Raw genomic sequence first — 17599 nt, 5'->3', positions numbered from 1 at the left:
GTAGAGTGGAGAAAGGTTAGAAATTCTAAGAATGTTTTTTAATGGTGCCCCAGTGATGACAGACCCCCCCCCCCCCATATATTGTACAAATGTAACAGGGCCAGGAGGTTAGAAAAAAAAATCCAATCCCCGAACAGGGTCACAGACAGATTCAAAAACCTATTAAAGAAAAATATTGTACTAAATTGAAGGTGGGTTCCCCCTGAGAATTATATTTTAAATAAAAGTGTTACTTTTTGTGCTTTGTTATATATCCAAAGTTAGACACACACAGTTTGTCAATGTTTGACAATAAAAGCTTGACAGAAGATTTAAGTTTTCCCCACTGTCCAAGGCTATAAAAAGGTTTTTACCTAGAGTTAGGCCTTTACAACCTCTTTGAGAAAATGCTTCACCAAGCTGCAACCCTCCAGCTAGCTGTTCAGCAACTACAAAGCTTGAAGTCACTGAATCGCTGGAGCATGCAAGCCTGTTGTAGCCCATACTCACATCACTCTGAATCTGCATCATGTTCTTAGACAACCCCACACTCATGGCATCCGGTAATAAGGTGTAGTGATGGATTGGCTGCTTGTAATGGGTGTTGGTGGCTATGTCTTGGGACTTCTTGGCAGCTGTAATGCTGACCATGTCAAGAGGAGTGTGATATTTGGTCTTGGATTTCTCATAGTCCTTCTTGTATTCCCGGTCAGATTGCATCTTAGCCACAGCCATGAAATGCACAAGCTTAGGATCATCCTGGAGGCTTCTGAAGCCAACGTGCTTACCTCTGGCTTTCTCATAGGCTTGTTTGTACTTGTACTGAAATAACAAATGACAATCAGTGTGGTTATATTGTCACAAACAATGTGGCCAAATTGTTGCAGCATATGTGTTTCAAGGTGCTAATGGCAATGAATTTGATTATATGGAGGACATATATCTGCTATATTAAAATGTAATTAAACAGGTAAACACAATAATATTATCAGTGGTGGCAGCCTATTCTTTTAGGGCTGCTTGGGCCTTTTGTAATCTCACGTTGATTAATCCTTCCACTTTCTAATGAAGCAGAACACAAGCTATACTATTAATGGACCGATGGAATAATATTATTAATATAATGATATTATTAATGCATTCAGTATTGTTAGAGCCACCAGTACTTACGTCACTGGCAATATTCCTAGAAGCTTTGGCAGCAACAATGGAAATGGCATCACCCAGAACATGGTGTCCTTTACGAATGGTTTTCTGCCAGTCATGCTTGTAAAAACTCTGAAAAAAAGAGATTTGTTTTTTACCTATCAGTCAATGTGTTTTTCATTATTCATTATTTATTTATGATAAACAGGTAATTAATGACAGAGATATAAGTCATTAACCAAAAAGGCCAGGTTACCATTATTAAGTAAAGTTTGAAACTGTTTGCCTTCATAACACTGATTTAAAATTCAACAACTAGAAATAAGGGAACTAAAACAGCTTTAAAGAATGACAATAAATAAGTGAGAATGTGTTATTATCTCTAAGTTATCTTCAGCCTTTCCTTAGATCCAACGTGTCTCAATATCGCCTGCATTCAAAGTTGCCATGATGCAGAGAAGGCCCTCACTAAGTTTATCATATTCTAAAAATGTATTTAATAAAGGTAAAAAAAGAACAATGATACCAATGATACAAATGAAAAAAGTACCATCATAGCAACCAGATTTTAGTCTACTATATTCAGAATAAATAGCAAATTGTAATTGATCGTGGTTGGTTGAATGTTTTACATCGCTCTTTATTTTTCCTAAAGGAGCCTGTTCTTAGTGCTCAACTAGATATTTACATGTTCCCTTTAATTCCTTTAATTCTACTAGCAAAAAATAATATCTTAGGAATCTGTCTTCACTAGACAATGTTCTGAATGAGGCCTAATGTACAGTGGACATTTAGCTGCATTTTGTTAGTCTTTAGAAAGTTCTGCTCATCTTTATTTTATAATGAAATTTAAATTATTATAAATAAATATATCCTCACATGACCCTGATATTTTACAGATGGAATGGTATCCTTAAGGAGATTATACAAGCAGAAAATGCCCAAGCTCAACCGCACAAGAGGAAAATACTTGCTGAGATTCAGTGCTCAGGCTGGGGGACCCCCACTCCCCTGTTCAAACGTCCAAAGCAGAAATTAAGCCAGCAACTCGATAACTCTTTGGTATTATACTTTAATTGGCTACGGCATACACAAAGGATCAATGCTGACATGTTTCGGCCATTACAGCCTTATTCATAGTATCTTAAGGAGATTATATCTTCAGATATCTTAAGCAAACGCGTATTGTTTAATAAAGCCTTTTTGCTTTTCCATGTTTCTCTGTACTTAAACATTAGTAACAATTACAGACAAAAGATCTAATTGCCTTTGTGCAATAGAATAAAGGAAGAAACTTACATCACTAATGTTAGCAGAATTGTACTTGGCTTGAATAAACTGAGGTGCATCTGGAGGCAAATTGTATGTGTGCAAGGTCTTTTCGCCTGAGGATTTGTACAGTTTCTGTAAAAAAAGAAGACGGACTGAATTAATGGGAAGCACATATATACTTTTACTTTACTTCAGTTTAAGAGTGCATCAAAACACAACAATCCAAATCATGGTTCCTTTCACAGTTAAGGCCATGTTGTTTTCCAAGAATGCAGAAGGGGTCAAACTACAATATTATCAAATATCCATGATGTGGACTACAATCACCTATATCAACATAGTATATAAAATTACTTACACAAAATTGACCCACTGATATTTCATTTTTGCAGCCTTGAACCTGATCATCTCTTGTAGGCTCTGTGTGACCTCCTCTACACACATGATTAAGGACTATTAGTGTTAGTTCTGGCTTGGATATTGAGTACTTGCTTGCAAGAGTTCACATCAGTATAAAGAATGTGTCTCCAGTTACTAACATATGTGCACTTTTTGGTGAAGAAGAGGAAGTAGGCAGATGCCTGACTATCTATTATCAATAAAATGAAGGGTTCAAGCAACTCACTCACTAACATGTAGGATAAACATGTGTGAGGTCAGCTCATTTAGGGTAAGTGAGAGCATGAAACCCCAAATTCCTCATAAATTGGCAAGTTTAAATAACAAAAGAAAATTATAATCAGCAGGTAACCCAGATAGCAAGTAATTGTGCTTCAAGTTTGAAAATGAATTGCTAAGCTATTGCTAGACTTGCCAGGCTTCACAAGTTTGTTGCACAATTGCAGCAAATCTGCATTGCATGACTCTAGGTCAACTTTCTTTCCAACATTCTGCAAGTCTGCTGCAAGTTCTGGTTCAGTTATGTTGTGCAATAATCCTCCCACCACAGGGGTCACTGAGGCAGAATTTTCATGCTGTAGACTTGCACTGCAACTTTGCTCTTGCTAGAGACTTGCCACGCAAAGTTCCTACAAATTGGAAAAAATTCAACTAGAACTTTTTACTTTGAAGTGCTTCAAGTGCTCTGCAAGTGTGCAAGATGCCAGTGAAAATGTGCAGCAAGTTAAAGACTTACAATTCTCAACATTGCCACAAATTGGTGGCAAGTTATCCGTGTTATCTGGGTAAATTAGAAACCCATCCCGTAGGGGTTGAAACGTAAAAACAAATGATAAGAAAGGAAATGGTGTTAAGGCCACTTACATCACTGAGTTGAAGAGCATTTGTCTTAGCCTGGACCATGACAGGAGTATCAGATACACTTGTAAACTTTATAGTGTCTGGATGCTGGCGATATTTCTTTTCATTCAAAGCATCACCAGCCTTCTTGGCCTTCTCTACATCAAGGGACCCGATAGGAATCCACCCTGTGCCCTTCATCCAGCTGTTCAGATCAGACTTGTAGATGTTCTATAATGGAAAAAACAAATACTTAAAATTAACTTGGTGGATGAGTTTGACTAAACCCAATGTCTCCTAAACCTTTGTTAATCATGCTACACCACCACGTGAAAGCTTTGCAGTAGGTACCACATGTACAACTGAAAGGTACTGGCCTTCTGAGAAATAAATATGGTTCTTCCAAAATATTATGCTGACTTTTTATTTTTTGTATCTCTGTAAAATTGGAGTTTGACTCTCTCAACTACAGCTGAAGCATTACTGTTTTTTGTTATGCAGAACTATCATTATAGAATATGGTTTTCAGCCCTTGGTTTCTTTCTGCTCTAATTAGATATTACCCCTATTACTATTTCAAACTAAATTAGTCATCTATGCCCTATTCCTACATAATTTAACAGCTGTTTAGATGCAATGTAATGATTGCCACTATACAGTATGTTCAATTAGTTCAATTGAAAATACATCCTTCTGCCTGTGTACTGCCAAAGTACATTCAATTAGTTTTATCTCAAAAGGATCCTATCACAATATGGGGATTGGGGACTGGGACTATAAAACTCGGGTTCAAGCGGAGCAGTAGAAATGGTTAAATGTGTGTGCCATGGTACTGGTCCCAGCAGATGCAGGAGCAGTGTGACCCCACGCAAATGGAGGTGTCAGAGTCGCAGGATCTAGAGAGCTGGCTGGTCTTCAACAGAACCACTGGAGGTGTGGATGTTGCCCTGCGAGGCAGCCCCCAGGTTGCAGCTCACTAATACACAGGCCAGAAAATAGCACCCAGGAATGACCCAGGGAGCACACAGGATACAAGGTACCAAGGAAAGACTACTGCAGTAAGCGAAGATGAGACAGTAGAGAGAGGACGCAGTGAGCAAGTGTGAAGCACAAGAGAGCGGGGTAAGCTGCACAACAGCGCAGACAGTGATGGACACAGCAAGCAGGAATGAGAGGCAGGAGGGAAAATGACAAGAAGCAATGTTGAGAAGAGCACCCAAAGCAGCAGAAGACGAAGAGATGCATAGACAAAAATCTAAGGGATTACAAGAGCGCAGCAAGAGAGAAATCACTGAGAACAATGACAAGACCGAACAAGCACACAGAATACAAGTATACCCAAGCAACAGAAAATGCCACAGGCAACAGTGAAGTATGGCTACAGCATGGAGAAACATTGCTTGATCACTAACCCACAGATGCAAACCCTTAATAATACCTAGGTTTAGGGAGCAAATCCCGGCCCTGGCCCAAGCAACTCAGACAGGAGGCAAATCCCGGCCCTGGATCGATGTACACTGAACTGTGGCAGAACCAAATCCCATCCTAAAGTTAGTCAGTATGCTGCTCTCTGCATGAAGGCCATTGGTGCCACAGAGGCCAACATTTCTTGTCTACAGTTTAAATTACATTCTATTTGTAGTGCTTTTTTTGACAGCCATCATTGGCGTTACTTTGCTAAAAGGTGGAACTACACATCATTCCTAAAACATACAAGAATGAGCCTATGCATTACCATTGGTACATGTCCCACAGTTTAAGAAACCCCTAGAAAGACAGATTTTCTCAAAAAGAATCAACTCACATCACTTTGTATTTCCATCATCTTCTTGGACAGTTCAATGCTCATAGCATCTGGTAGGTAAGTGTAATGATGGATTCGTTGATTGTAGCCAATGGCACTTGCAATATCCTGAGACTTCCTGGCAGCCACCACGTTGACCATATCCAATGGAGTATTGTATTTGGTCTTTGTCTTTTCATAGTCTTTCTTATATTCACGCTCGGACTGAATCTTTGCCACATGCATGTAGTGGACAAGCTTAGGATCATCTTGTAGATTTCGGAAACCGACAAGTTTCCCTTTCTGGGCCTCATAAGATTTCTTATAATGTACCTAAAACAAGTACAAAGTGCATCCAAACGTTTACATATCATAACTATGACATAATCAACCCTCTGTTATATGTTATTGAATGTAATCAGATTAACAGAAATACTACTGTTAATTAGTTATTTGTGTTTAATTTCTGTTACTGTTTTGACTAAATATTGCCTCAGAAATACATGATGTACTTTCTGTATAAAAAAAAATGCAGCACAGTAGTTGTGCCTGCTTCTTCGTCAGTACAAGTCTATAGACATCTCAGATTGTAGAATTATTGAAAGCAGTGCAAATGTTACTTAAAGCTAATATTTAATCTGATTAATATTTGCCCAAATTGGTGCCTTCTTTCCCACCTCATCATGATGATAGAACTGAATCAATGAATGAAAGGGGCAGCCAGGGACGGTAAGGCTGGGATGGAAGGGGCTTTGCTGGATGCTCTTTAGCCAGGAAAAAAAAGGCAAAAACTGTTTAACTTGTTGCAGCTTCTAATACATGCTGTAGGAAGCTCATAGTGTGCAGTGATATCAGAGTAAGCCATCCAGTACAGAAGGGGGGCCTGTACAAATGTTCAAGTCTGAAGGTTCAGCTTTAACCAATCCCATCCATTCAGTATGAAAAACATTACATCCTCCACCCATTCTGATGGGAGTGAATATGGTGTTCATTATATACCCCCCCATGATAAAAGCTAGTGAGGAGAAAAGAAAGTTCACCAAGGAAGCATATTTTTAATTCATTGCTGTAATGAAATGTATGTCATATTACTATAATGTTGTGCTTACATCACTAGCTGCTTGTCTAGCAGCTTTAGCAGCCTTGATAGAGATAGCATCAGATTTCAGATCATATCCTTTAGCAATTAGTTCTTCTAGTCCTTGTTTGTAACAATTCTGAAAAAAAAAAAAAAGATATAATCAATTCAATCTGAATAACAACAGAGAGTTAAAAATAATAGGTATGTAGGAGTAAATCTTACCTTGCTTATGTTATAGGCATTAACTCTGGCTTGGATAAATTCAGGAATATCTGCAGGTAAGGAATATTTATGAATAACCTTTTCTCCTGCTGCTTTATATAGAATCTGCAAACAAAAAAGAAAAAAATATATGAAGTGATAGATTTCATAGACAACATTGCATTTAACATTCAAGGGTAGCTCCATGTATGGAACTACATATAATGTTTTTGCTTAAAGTTTATTTAACCACTTTAGCCCCGGAGGATTTGGCTGCTCAATGACCAGGCCCTATTTTGCGATTCGGCACTGCGTGACTTTAACGGACAATCGTGCGACGCTGTACCCAAATAAAATTGACGTCCTTTTTTTCCCACAAACAGAGCTTTCTTTTGGTGGTATTTGATCACCTGTGTGATTTTTATTGTTTGCGCTATAAACAAAAAAAAGCGACAATTTTGAAAAAATAACAATATTTTTCACATTTTTTTTATATAAAATTTTTATATAAAATTCTCAAAAAAAATGTAAAAATCAAAAACATTTTAGGCCAATTTGTTTTTTTAAGCATATTTTGATTGGTTTGCGCAAAAGTTATTGCGTTTAATAACTACGGGAAAGATTTATCGAATTTTTATTGTTTTTTTTTTAATTAGTAATGGCGGTGATCTGCGATTTTCTTTTGCGGGACTGTGACATTGCGGCGGACATATCGCCCCCCTGACTGACATTTTTGACACTTTTGGGGGTACCAGTGACATTACTACAGTAATCGGTGCTATACATATGCACTGTTACTGTAAAAATTACACTGGCAGGGAAGGGGTTAACTTTATTGGTGATCAAGGAGTTAAGTGTGGGGCGTGATTCTAACTGTCAAGGGGCGTGGCTAGTGAAGTAACCACAGAGATATGCGATCCTATATAGCGGGATCGCATAGCCTCTGTGCTTACTTCAGGGAGAATGACAGACGGCTGTGTTTACATCAGCCATCTGTCTTTCTCCCTCTCCTGCTAGCTCCCCAGGGAAAATGTGGTGGCAAAAGCGTGCCGCCGGTGGCGCGTGCTCGCTCCCTACAGGCTCGTGGGTGAGCGACGTAGGTCTACGTCGCTTTGCCTGTAAACGGTAGAGTGCCGCAGTAAATCTACATGCGGCGGTGTTAAAGTGGTTAAATCTGAACTTTACCCATAACAACTTGATTAAAAATAATGTTCTTTAGCAAGAAACATACATTCCACATTAAAAACTATGCTACAGAAATTAGCGTGTGCTGTAAATTGCCTCCAGCAATTTCTTCTTGCCAGAGGCTGCCATTTTGCTAAAGCCCAGAGCCCCTGAGCAGCAGAAATTATTTTATTCTGTCAGCAGTTCATCCTAGTGGCTCTGATTTTTGGCACAGTGCCAAAATAGAAAGCAACTGAGGCTGTGCAGAGCAAGATGAGACCATGCCTTACTGGATTTTAAATAGTTTAGGCAAAAGGGGCCAGCATTAAGTAGTCTATCAAGACTACAAATTGGCCTAAATTGATGAAGAAATTCGATTTTTTACATTTTTCCTTTGGATATGTTTTATAGCAGAAAGTAAAAAAATATTGTTTCTTTTTCAAAATTGTTGGTCTTTTTTTGTTTATAGCGCAAACAATAAAAAGCACAGAGGTTTTCAAATACCACCAAAAGAAAGCTCTATTTGTGGGAAAAAAAAGGACATCAAATTTACTTGGGTACAGTGTCGCACCATCGCAACTTTTTTCAGTTAAAGCAACGCAGTGCCGTATCGCAAAAAAAATGATCTGGTCAGGAAGAGGGTAAAACCTTTCGGGGCTGAAGTGGTTAAAGAGTCATTGAAGAGTTTAAAGACATACTTACATCACTCCTCTGTTTCTGGTTGATTTTAGCTTGGACCATAACAGGATCATCTTCTATAGAAGTAAACTTATAAGTATCTGGATGATGTCTGTATTTTTTCTGTGGTAAGAAAGTAATTAATATTACTAAGTAAAATAATGGCAAATGTACCAATTCTATCTCATATAGTTAGTATGAGTAACAGAGAATCAACCAAGAGTGATATATCTTTCCAAATGGTGAAGTTATTTTCAAGATAAAGACAGGACATAATTTGTAGAATAATGTTGTCCTGCTGCAGAAGTGATGCTTTCTTGTTATAGGGCATAGGTGTCAAACACAAGGCCCGCGGGCCGAATGCGGCCCCCCCAGGCCATTTCATGTGGCCCTCGCACCTCTCCTGCAGCTGCAGCACCCCCCTGTCTCTGCCCCCACCTTTTCTTTGTAGTCGGCATCAGAGAGGACAGAACTCCTTTGCCAGATCCTGCACTCGTCTGTGCAGCTGCAGAAAGGCTTGTCTTTGCCCACCCCCCCCCTTCTCAGAAGTCCGCAGCAGAGAGGAGGACAGAACACCTCCTATGGATCCTGCACCACCTTGCCTTTGCTTCCCCAGGTCTCAGCATTCAGCAGACTCTGGAAGCTGACTCCAGCCCTCCTCTGGTTCTCCTCCAGACCCTGCACTTCCCAGATCCACTCACATCTTCTTCCTGGCAGCAGCACCGGGTAAGGGGTTGTATTGTGATGTAAGGAAGGGTGGGTGACTCTTGACATCTCATGTAGAGGTGTAAGGGGGCGTGGGGTGCTCTGGACATCTAATCTTACAGATATAACCGGCCCTTTGAGGGTGATCATAATGCTGAAGCAGCCCGCGATTGAATTGAGTTTGACACCCCTGTTATAGGGAAACACCCACCATTCTTTGTGTGTATTGAATACTAGGGTCAAACTTCAGTGATGCTTTTATTGGCGGCACAGTGGTGTACTGGTTAGCACTTTCACCTAGCAGCAAGATGGTCGCTGGTTCGAATCCCAACCACGACACTACCTGCCTGGAGTTTGCATGTTCTCCCTGTGCCTGCGTGGGTTTCCTCCGGGTACTCCGGTTTCCTCCCACACTCCAAAGACATGCTGGTAGGTTAATTGGATCCTATATAAAATTGGCCTTACTATGTATATATGAATGTGAGTTAGGGACCTTAGATTGTACACTCCTTGAGGGCAGGGACTGATGTGAATGTGCAATGTATATGTAAAGCGCTGCGTAAATAAGAACCTGAAATAAAATAAAAATAAAATACTGAGTTGCTGCCTTATGACCACAGATCTATATGGTCACAAAGTTTTTTTTTCTAATTCTTTATTAAATTTTTTTATAGAATATCACAATGAACATATGGAAATAACAGTGCAAGAAAATAGATGACAAGACGTAAGCAGGACACTGACCATTGCACCGAGAGGTCATAACATATCTAATTACAGAGGAGAGATTTCATTTTAAGCCCCGTATACACGTACCGAATGTCGGCCAAACGATCGGCCGTCTTTTGTCCGGTGCTGTCCTGTCGGTTGAAAAGTGCTAAAGACTGCACACAAATTTTGCCGGCCAACAACAGCCGACTGCAGAAGTGATATCATGTGATAGTTAACTTTCCGTGTGTTATTTCTTCTCTGAGCATGCCCAGTTTTGCTCGTCTGCTGTTTGTCGGCCGAATTCTGTACTGACTGAGGAACAATAGGCCGTTCTGGTGTTGGCCAACAAAAGTTTTAAAGCCTGCACACCAGATTCTGTTCGGCCGAAAAGTCGTAGTCGGTTGTCGGAAGCATCATACTAACAAGCCGACAATCGGCCGATCGGTCGGTGGCCGAATATTTACGGCCGACAATCGCTACGTGTGTAAGGGCCTTTAGTCATTCCCTGAAAACTTTAGTCCAGAACCCTCTGCATTGAAATCAAGAGATATATGAAATGGTATTTTGATCTAAGTGATACCCTTTACTGGCTATGCTGTTTGATTAAAGATAGACGCTTTTGTGATAGCTCAGATCCCTTCATTAGGCTTTATGCATTTCTGAAAAATTGTATCTGAAACTCACAGTATTGTAAGGAAAGGCAATGAAATATACACTTAAAAAAATACATCTAATTTTGCTTTACACACTTCAGTGGTAAAGGCTATGGAAAGAGATAAGAGATCAGTGTTTAGAAGTGTTATTGAGGCCACGTAAAAAACAATTCCAGGTACAATTCTTCCAACTTTCTGCATTAACTGATGCATTAAGCTAATACAGTGCAACACTCAACTAAAACATGTATCTCAAAAAATGTAAAGAATGATTATATTGAATAGAGTCTTCTATATAGTGAAAGATTACTAAGCTGATATGTATCTTCTAAAAAGTTACATAAGGGAAGAAATGATGCAAGGGGAAACTTGACATCCTTTTTAAAATCTTGCTACCCTTAAAATGATTACCACCATAGCAACGAGAAACCATCATAAAACATCATAAGCATGAAAGTACGGACTCCCATTGAGCCCAAACCATTTTCACAGGCTCAATGGGAGTCCGTACTTTCATGCCTTTACTTTTAGTGGTTTATGAGTGGAAGCACAAGAACCCTATGTTTCCCCAAAGCATCTTAAAGCTTTTCACCATCATTTCATTTTCAGGGCAGAAATTACTTTTAAACAATTGCTGTTTTGTAAACACTGAAAGCAGCTGCTGTGGTTATGAGTTGATGCAAATGCTTTGCAGTAATGGTACAAGACCTGTTACACTGGCAGGAAAGTTACTGGATAGATGTGACTGTCAGAATGAAGCTAGCCACAATGGTTTTACTAATTAGCATTGGCTCTGGGAATATAAGACCTGCATTTGGTTTACAGAAAATATGCCATTTTTTTAATAGGGAACAGGTATACTAAGACAAGTTGTCACTGAATATCATTACCTCATCCAGGATGTCTGAAGCTTTCTTGGCTTTTTCTGCATCAATGGATCCATAGGGCACCCATCCACAGCCTTTTACCCAGTTGTTATAATCCGATCTATAATCAACCTGAAAAACAGAGAACAAATTAACAAAGTAAAATGGTCCTTGATGTATTACCAGTTTCAGCTTCACAGTATGCCGAATTCGGGTGGTCCTTCAAGCACATAAGTGGTAGATTCAATACATTCTGGCAGCAACTTGCCATCATAAATGATTCCTGCCGGCTTGTAGCGAAAGGGTTTAGGTGATTTAATCTTGGCTAATAAATTAATGTTGGATCACTGTTTCTACAATGATCTTCATTTAACAGTAATTATTTACTATTTTGGTCACCAAACATGCATGCTCAGCTGATACTAAAACCCATATTCATTCATGCTGATACCCCAATAAGGCACATTTATAAATATTTTATGTGGTGGGGTTCTTATGCTTTTTGTTGAAATCAAATAACAGTCTAAAAAATAAAATGGTGGATGGATTGCAAGGAGTTGGGATCAAAATTGCCCTGATTGAACCTGGTGGAAAGATCTAATTACTTTGGATTAAATTGCTGTTTTTTTTCTATCCCACTTCAATTCCATAAAGTGTTTGGAAGCCATCAGAGCCCTTTTACACATATGCACTGTGGCAACGTATGCTACAATGCATATGTTACCACAACACCTGCTTTTTGTGTGGTGCATTAACATTCTTATTGGCACCCAAATGCATTGTACAGTAGAGCCCAATGCATGATGCACTGTAGAGCAAAACAACTCATATATTGTGCAACCGCTGCTGTGGTGCATTGGCAGATCATTCATATTAAATGGGCTGCCCAACGCAACGCAAGGTAAAGTGCAATAGTGTGCACTAATGCACTGCAATGAACACTTAGGTGTGATTGGGCCCTAAATGTACTGCTTGGTTTCAGCCTCACAATTTGCTGAATTCTGGTGGTCCATAAAAGCTATGGGTGGTAGAATGCTTATTTTCTGTCAATTACATCCGATCATAAATGATCCATGGTGGAAATGGACAGATGTATTTACATATTTAACTTTAGAGGTAAAAAATGATCCAATAAGCTACAGGTATGTGTTGATAAATATTTCCCCTTTAACTTTACACCCTTCTTCCTAGCAACTACTATAAATAGATAAAAGTGTTACATTTAATAAAAGATGCATTAATAAGATTACTTACATCACTCTGGATAGTATAGGCCTTCTTAGCCGTTGCCAGGTTAACGCTGTCAGGAGGGTAAAAGTAACTGTGTATGAGTCGTTTATAATCAATGTTGCTGGCAATAGCTTGAGATTTCTTAGCTGACTGCACTTGAATCATATCCAAGGGTACATTATATTTGGTCTTTCCTTTCTCATAGTCCTTCTTGTATGCAATCTAGAAGACACAATAGAAAAATAATACTCAAAAAACAGTTTCAGGACAATCATTGGAAGGCAAGGCATCCCGAATATTTTGCAATGCGAAAAATATAGGCCAAACTTGATGTAGGCAGTCTACCAAGAAATTATGATTCAAGGGTGTTGGGACTCTTGCTTTTAATTATATTTATAAATAATATAGGGCCTGGGATTAAAAGTACAATTTCAGTCTTTGCAGATGACACCAAGCTATGCAGTAGAATAACGTCCTTACATGATGTCTCCACCTTACAAGCCGACCTCAATACACTGTGTGCATTGGGTAATATGTGGCAAATGAGGTTTAATTTTGATAAATGTAAAGTTATGCACTTGGAGGCTAAGAAAATCCACGAATCATACATACTAGTGGGAGTACAACTGAACTGGGGGAATCAATGATGGAGAAGGATCTGGGTGTTCTGGTAGATCATAAGCTTAAAGTGATTGTAAATCTCATTTTTTCCCTATAAAAATAACAAACATGTTATACTTACCTGCTCTGTTGCAGTGGATTTGCACAGAGCAGCCCGGATCCTCCTCTTCTCTGGTCCCTCTTCTGCTCTCCTGGCCCTTCCCTCCTGTTCAGTGCCCCCACAGCAAGCTGCACCTGAGCTGAGTCACAGCTCCCTGTGTCCATTCAGACACTGAGCCCCGATCTTCCCACCCCCTCTCTCTACTGATTGGCTAGCTGATTTGCAGGGCATGTTTGCAGTGATTTTTATCAGCACTGAAGATGGAATATTCCTTATATATAATATATAATATACCAAGAGAAAGGATTGTTTTTCAACAATCACGTTTATGTTGTGTGTCTAAATGCTATACATGTATTTATTTTACACTAGCGTTGCACAGATTATATTTGATTTGATGGATGTGGTGACTGATATGGGAGTCATATTGGGTGCATAGCAGCTGGATTTTTGGATGATGATTGATTTTGTTTTAGTTTGTTTTTTATTTGTTTTCTGTTTACGATATAGTTTTTGCACACATTGGGGTTGTTTTCTGGCTCAGTTCACATCTATGCAGTTTGCAATTGGTGGTGCATTCTACAGTGCATTTTGCTGTGCGTTTTTGCACACGCACATATAGGCTTCTGGGACCTGTAATTGTCCCAGAAGACTGCAGGGGAAGGAGGGAGGGAAAAACTTCCCACTCAGTTTGTGGCGGCGATCTGAGTCAGAAGTGGGAACAGGCCCCCCCCCCCCCCCAAAAAAAAAGTGCCAAATGTGGCAGTGTAGGGTGCAAACAAGCACAACTTCCCTTTTGGGTGGAGCTCTGCTTTAAAAAGGGGTTTTAACCTTTCCCTGGTCTTTACATAGATTTAAAAACCACAAAAACGGTCAATATTTAAAAGTGTTTATAATGCTATCTTTTCACAGTATTTTTATTTTTTTTGTTAAGTTGTAACAAATTAATGGAATTTTATAGCCTTTGAAATTACAGAAATAATTAAACAAGCAAGATTCCTGGTCAACCAAAATGAGCTCTGCTTTAATCTTCACTTCATGCTAAGCAGTTTTCAAATCCTCTACTTAAATATAATTTTAGGAGATTTTATAAAAGCTATTTGAAAGAAGCTTTAACTATAAATGTTTTTATTTTTAAATATCTAAATTTAGTTAATTTGTGGCAGCTTTCTTTTTAATGTATTCTTATCCGTCTTTCTGTTCAATATTAGTATACCTATTACGTGTTGGTTTCCTGTTTCGTCATCTTTCTTTTTTTCATCTTTGTATTTATCTGTCCATCTAACAAATTGTTCGGGGTATATATATTTTTTGGATGTTTTAGTGACAGCTGCCAGTATTCAGTTTCACAGTAAGAACTATCCAGCATCCCATTTTTATGGCTGAGGTATTTTTAGGTTTTGCTTCCATCTGAGGTCTGAAAATGCTCTTTACAGTTCTTCTTTAGTCGGGTTGTGCTATTTTTAAGTCAATGGGTTATAAAAATAGTATTTTCTGCAGCTTAAAGCAAATGTTAACCCTACCAATGAACTTCACTAATTTGCTCCATTTTGGTCTGTTCAATATGCCATTGGAAGTATTTTGATATTTATGGTTCATAAAAGGCTTATATAGTCACCCATTAATGCTCTAATACTAAACTCCAAATGGATCAGGCTGGGAGCAACATAAGGAGCTACAACATACTTTAGCTGCACTAGTGAAGGATCTCTAGCATAGCTATTAACAAATAACTTTGTTGGCTTAGAAATGGAAGTTCAATTAGAAGATTATCTGTTGTTTGTATTACATGCTAAGAAAAATAAGTATACAGGGACACTGAGGTGTTCCCCTGCAAAGTTTGTGAACCTTGTCATTTAAACAAGATTTGTGAAACTGTTCTTAAAGCAGAACTTTGTCCATATTAACTTGATAAAAATAATGTTCTTTAGAGAGCAACATACATTCCACATTAATAATTATGCTACCAAACTTAGTGTGTGCTGTAAATTTCCTCCCTGACAAGCAGTAAATCTTTAGGCTGTCAGCAGATCAGCCTCTAGCAGCTCTAATTTTTCATCACAATGCAGAGCATTGCTTGTGTCTTCAAAAAAAAACCTGTCAAATGGCTGGTGTCATAACTGATCACATGTGCAGCACCATGGCCGTCGCAGATCAAACAGAAGCAGCTTCCTTGGCTGTAAAGGATTGGAGGCTTTAATTCCACTTTAAGGATGTCAGCAGATCGGCCTCTGCAAATTTGGCAGTGCCTAAAAGTGCCTAAAAATGGAGAGCAACTGAACATGTGCAGTGCAGGGTAAAACTGGATTTGAAAGATTATAGGCACCTATTTGTAATGTTTTACATTGCTATACCTGCAAAAAAGGGGCCAGCCTGAAGTGATCTAGCAAGACTTTATTTTTTGACTAAAGTTCCACTTTAAACAGAATCTGGGCAGATTTGCTCATCCCTAGTTCTAACTCTACTCTACTAAAAACTGAAACAAGACTTTGACTGGAGCTGGGCTTTTAGTGTGCATTAAAAACTACTTTGTTCTCCTCTGTCACCTCCTTTGTCAGACACTTCTCTGCGTGCGTCTCCTGGCTAACTGCCTAAATGCAGAATGAGAGTTTAATTTGTGCAAGTTTGTGGCTATCAATAAAATGTATTATACATATACATTATAATAATAACAATAATTATAATAGTTATGCTATATACTTACATCACTCTGGTTACGAGCCACTTTCGCAGAAAGCAGCATCTTGGGGTCATCGTGAATGCTAAGTGCTCCGATCATCTTTCCTTTGTTCCGTTCATAGTCTTTTTTGTATTCCACCTGTGGAGAATGAAGTCAAATCATAATTGGATGTCATCACTCAAAAAGACAATTACTGTGCTAAGATCACAATCAACAGGCGAATGGAATTATTTGAGAATGTGGTACATAGAATTTGTAATTTTCACAGTTTTGCTGTCATACATATAAGTGCTAAGCAAACTTTTAAATGTGGTTTATTATAATAGTCAGTGAAGTGTTATTTTCCTATTTCTGAATGGCATCTGAACTAACATTCCAGTTTGTGATGTGATTAGCACTGTCAGGGACAACACTATCCGCCTGCGGTATAGTTTGGTAAAATGCACATTTTACTGTGCAATACTGCAAAGCACATTAATACATGGGTATTTTTGTGCCATTCATGTCGAAGCACACATACAGTAAAGAAAAATGCACCTGCCTTGAAGTTCACCACAACGCTCATTTATGGATAGTCATTGTGCTGTGTTACTAAAAATGGTGCACGAGTGTATTGCCGCATGTTGAGGTTAAAGAATATGTCAAATCAAAATGTTATACTCCTTATCACACTAGGAAAGAGAGCACAGCATGGTCAGTTTTCTTAGCCCTGCTGAGAACTCAAGCCTGCTCTCCTCCAATGATCAGACCCTGCACAGACATTTCTTGGAAAGATCAGTGTGCTGCTGCTTCCCCTTCCCCAGCTCTCTAACATCCTTATGCAGCTGAGAACAGAGGGTATGTGATTGCTTATTTAAATTTTTCAATGCATGCACAAATGTTTTGCCTTTCATTTTTATTTTAAACTAAATGTTTTGTTTTTTTTTTTTTTACAAGGTGGAGGGTCCACATATACTTTAATACAATGCATAGTGTAAATGTTAATAAAAGTCAGCAGCACTTCCCCACATTTACTAAGCTAAGTGGAAATTTACTTTTCTAAATGACAATCTAATATTTCTTTAGTTAATGAACCAAATCAGTCATTGTGCTAACATTTATTCTCACCACAGTAAAAAACATAATGAATTTGTACTCACATCGCTGGCCTTTTTTCTGTTTGCTTTTGCTGCCACCAGTGGAATAGCATCTATCTTAATTTCAAACTCCTTTGCTTTTGTTTTATCCCAGTCATATTTGTACCAGTTCTGTAAAAAAAAAAAGAAAAATATGACAACTGATTTAATCTCTGTATGTGTCTTCTATCTATCTATCTATCTATCTATCTATCTATCTATCTATCTATCTATCTATCTATCTATCTATCTATCTATCTATCTATCTATCTATCTATCTATCTATCTATCTATCTATCTATCTTTTCTTTGTTGATATTGGAGAGTTCTCTTCACTTCCTGCATTGTAAAATGTCAGTATTATTAATATTATAC

At 38.5% G+C, this 17599-nt stretch overlaps 1 protein-coding gene across 1 annotated transcript in view; it reads right to left on the bottom strand.

Moving 5' to 3' along the window:
* NEB (nebulin) overlaps nt 1-17599 on the bottom strand; it is a 284716-nt gene that overhangs the window by 206861 nt on the left and 60256 nt on the right. The window contains exons 18-29 of the mRNA XM_082261121.1: nt 17249-17356; nt 16134-16247; nt 12733-12930; nt 11503-11610; nt 8568-8666; nt 6723-6827; nt 6529-6636; nt 5441-5752; nt 3661-3867; nt 2425-2529; nt 1150-1257; nt 490-801 (exon numbers count right to left, since the gene is read on the bottom strand). Coding sequence (XP_082117247.1) covers nt 490-801; nt 1150-1257; nt 2425-2529; nt 3661-3867; nt 5441-5752; nt 6529-6636; nt 6723-6827; nt 8568-8666; nt 11503-11610; nt 12733-12930; nt 16134-16247; nt 17249-17356 — 1884 coding nt within the window. The remainder of the gene's footprint in view (nt 1-489; nt 802-1149; nt 1258-2424; nt 2530-3660; nt 3868-5440; nt 5753-6528; nt 6637-6722; nt 6828-8567; nt 8667-11502; nt 11611-12732; nt 12931-16133; nt 16248-17248; nt 17357-17599) is intronic.

Source organism: Pelophylax lessonae (assembly GCF_965119305.1).
Source record: "Pelophylax lessonae genome assembly, chromosome: 6".
Lineage (NCBI taxonomy): Eukaryota > Metazoa > Chordata > Amphibia > Anura > Ranidae > Pelophylax > Pelophylax lessonae.
Note: the sequence above shows the minus strand (reverse complement) of the source record. Positions and strands in the feature narration are given on the sequence as shown.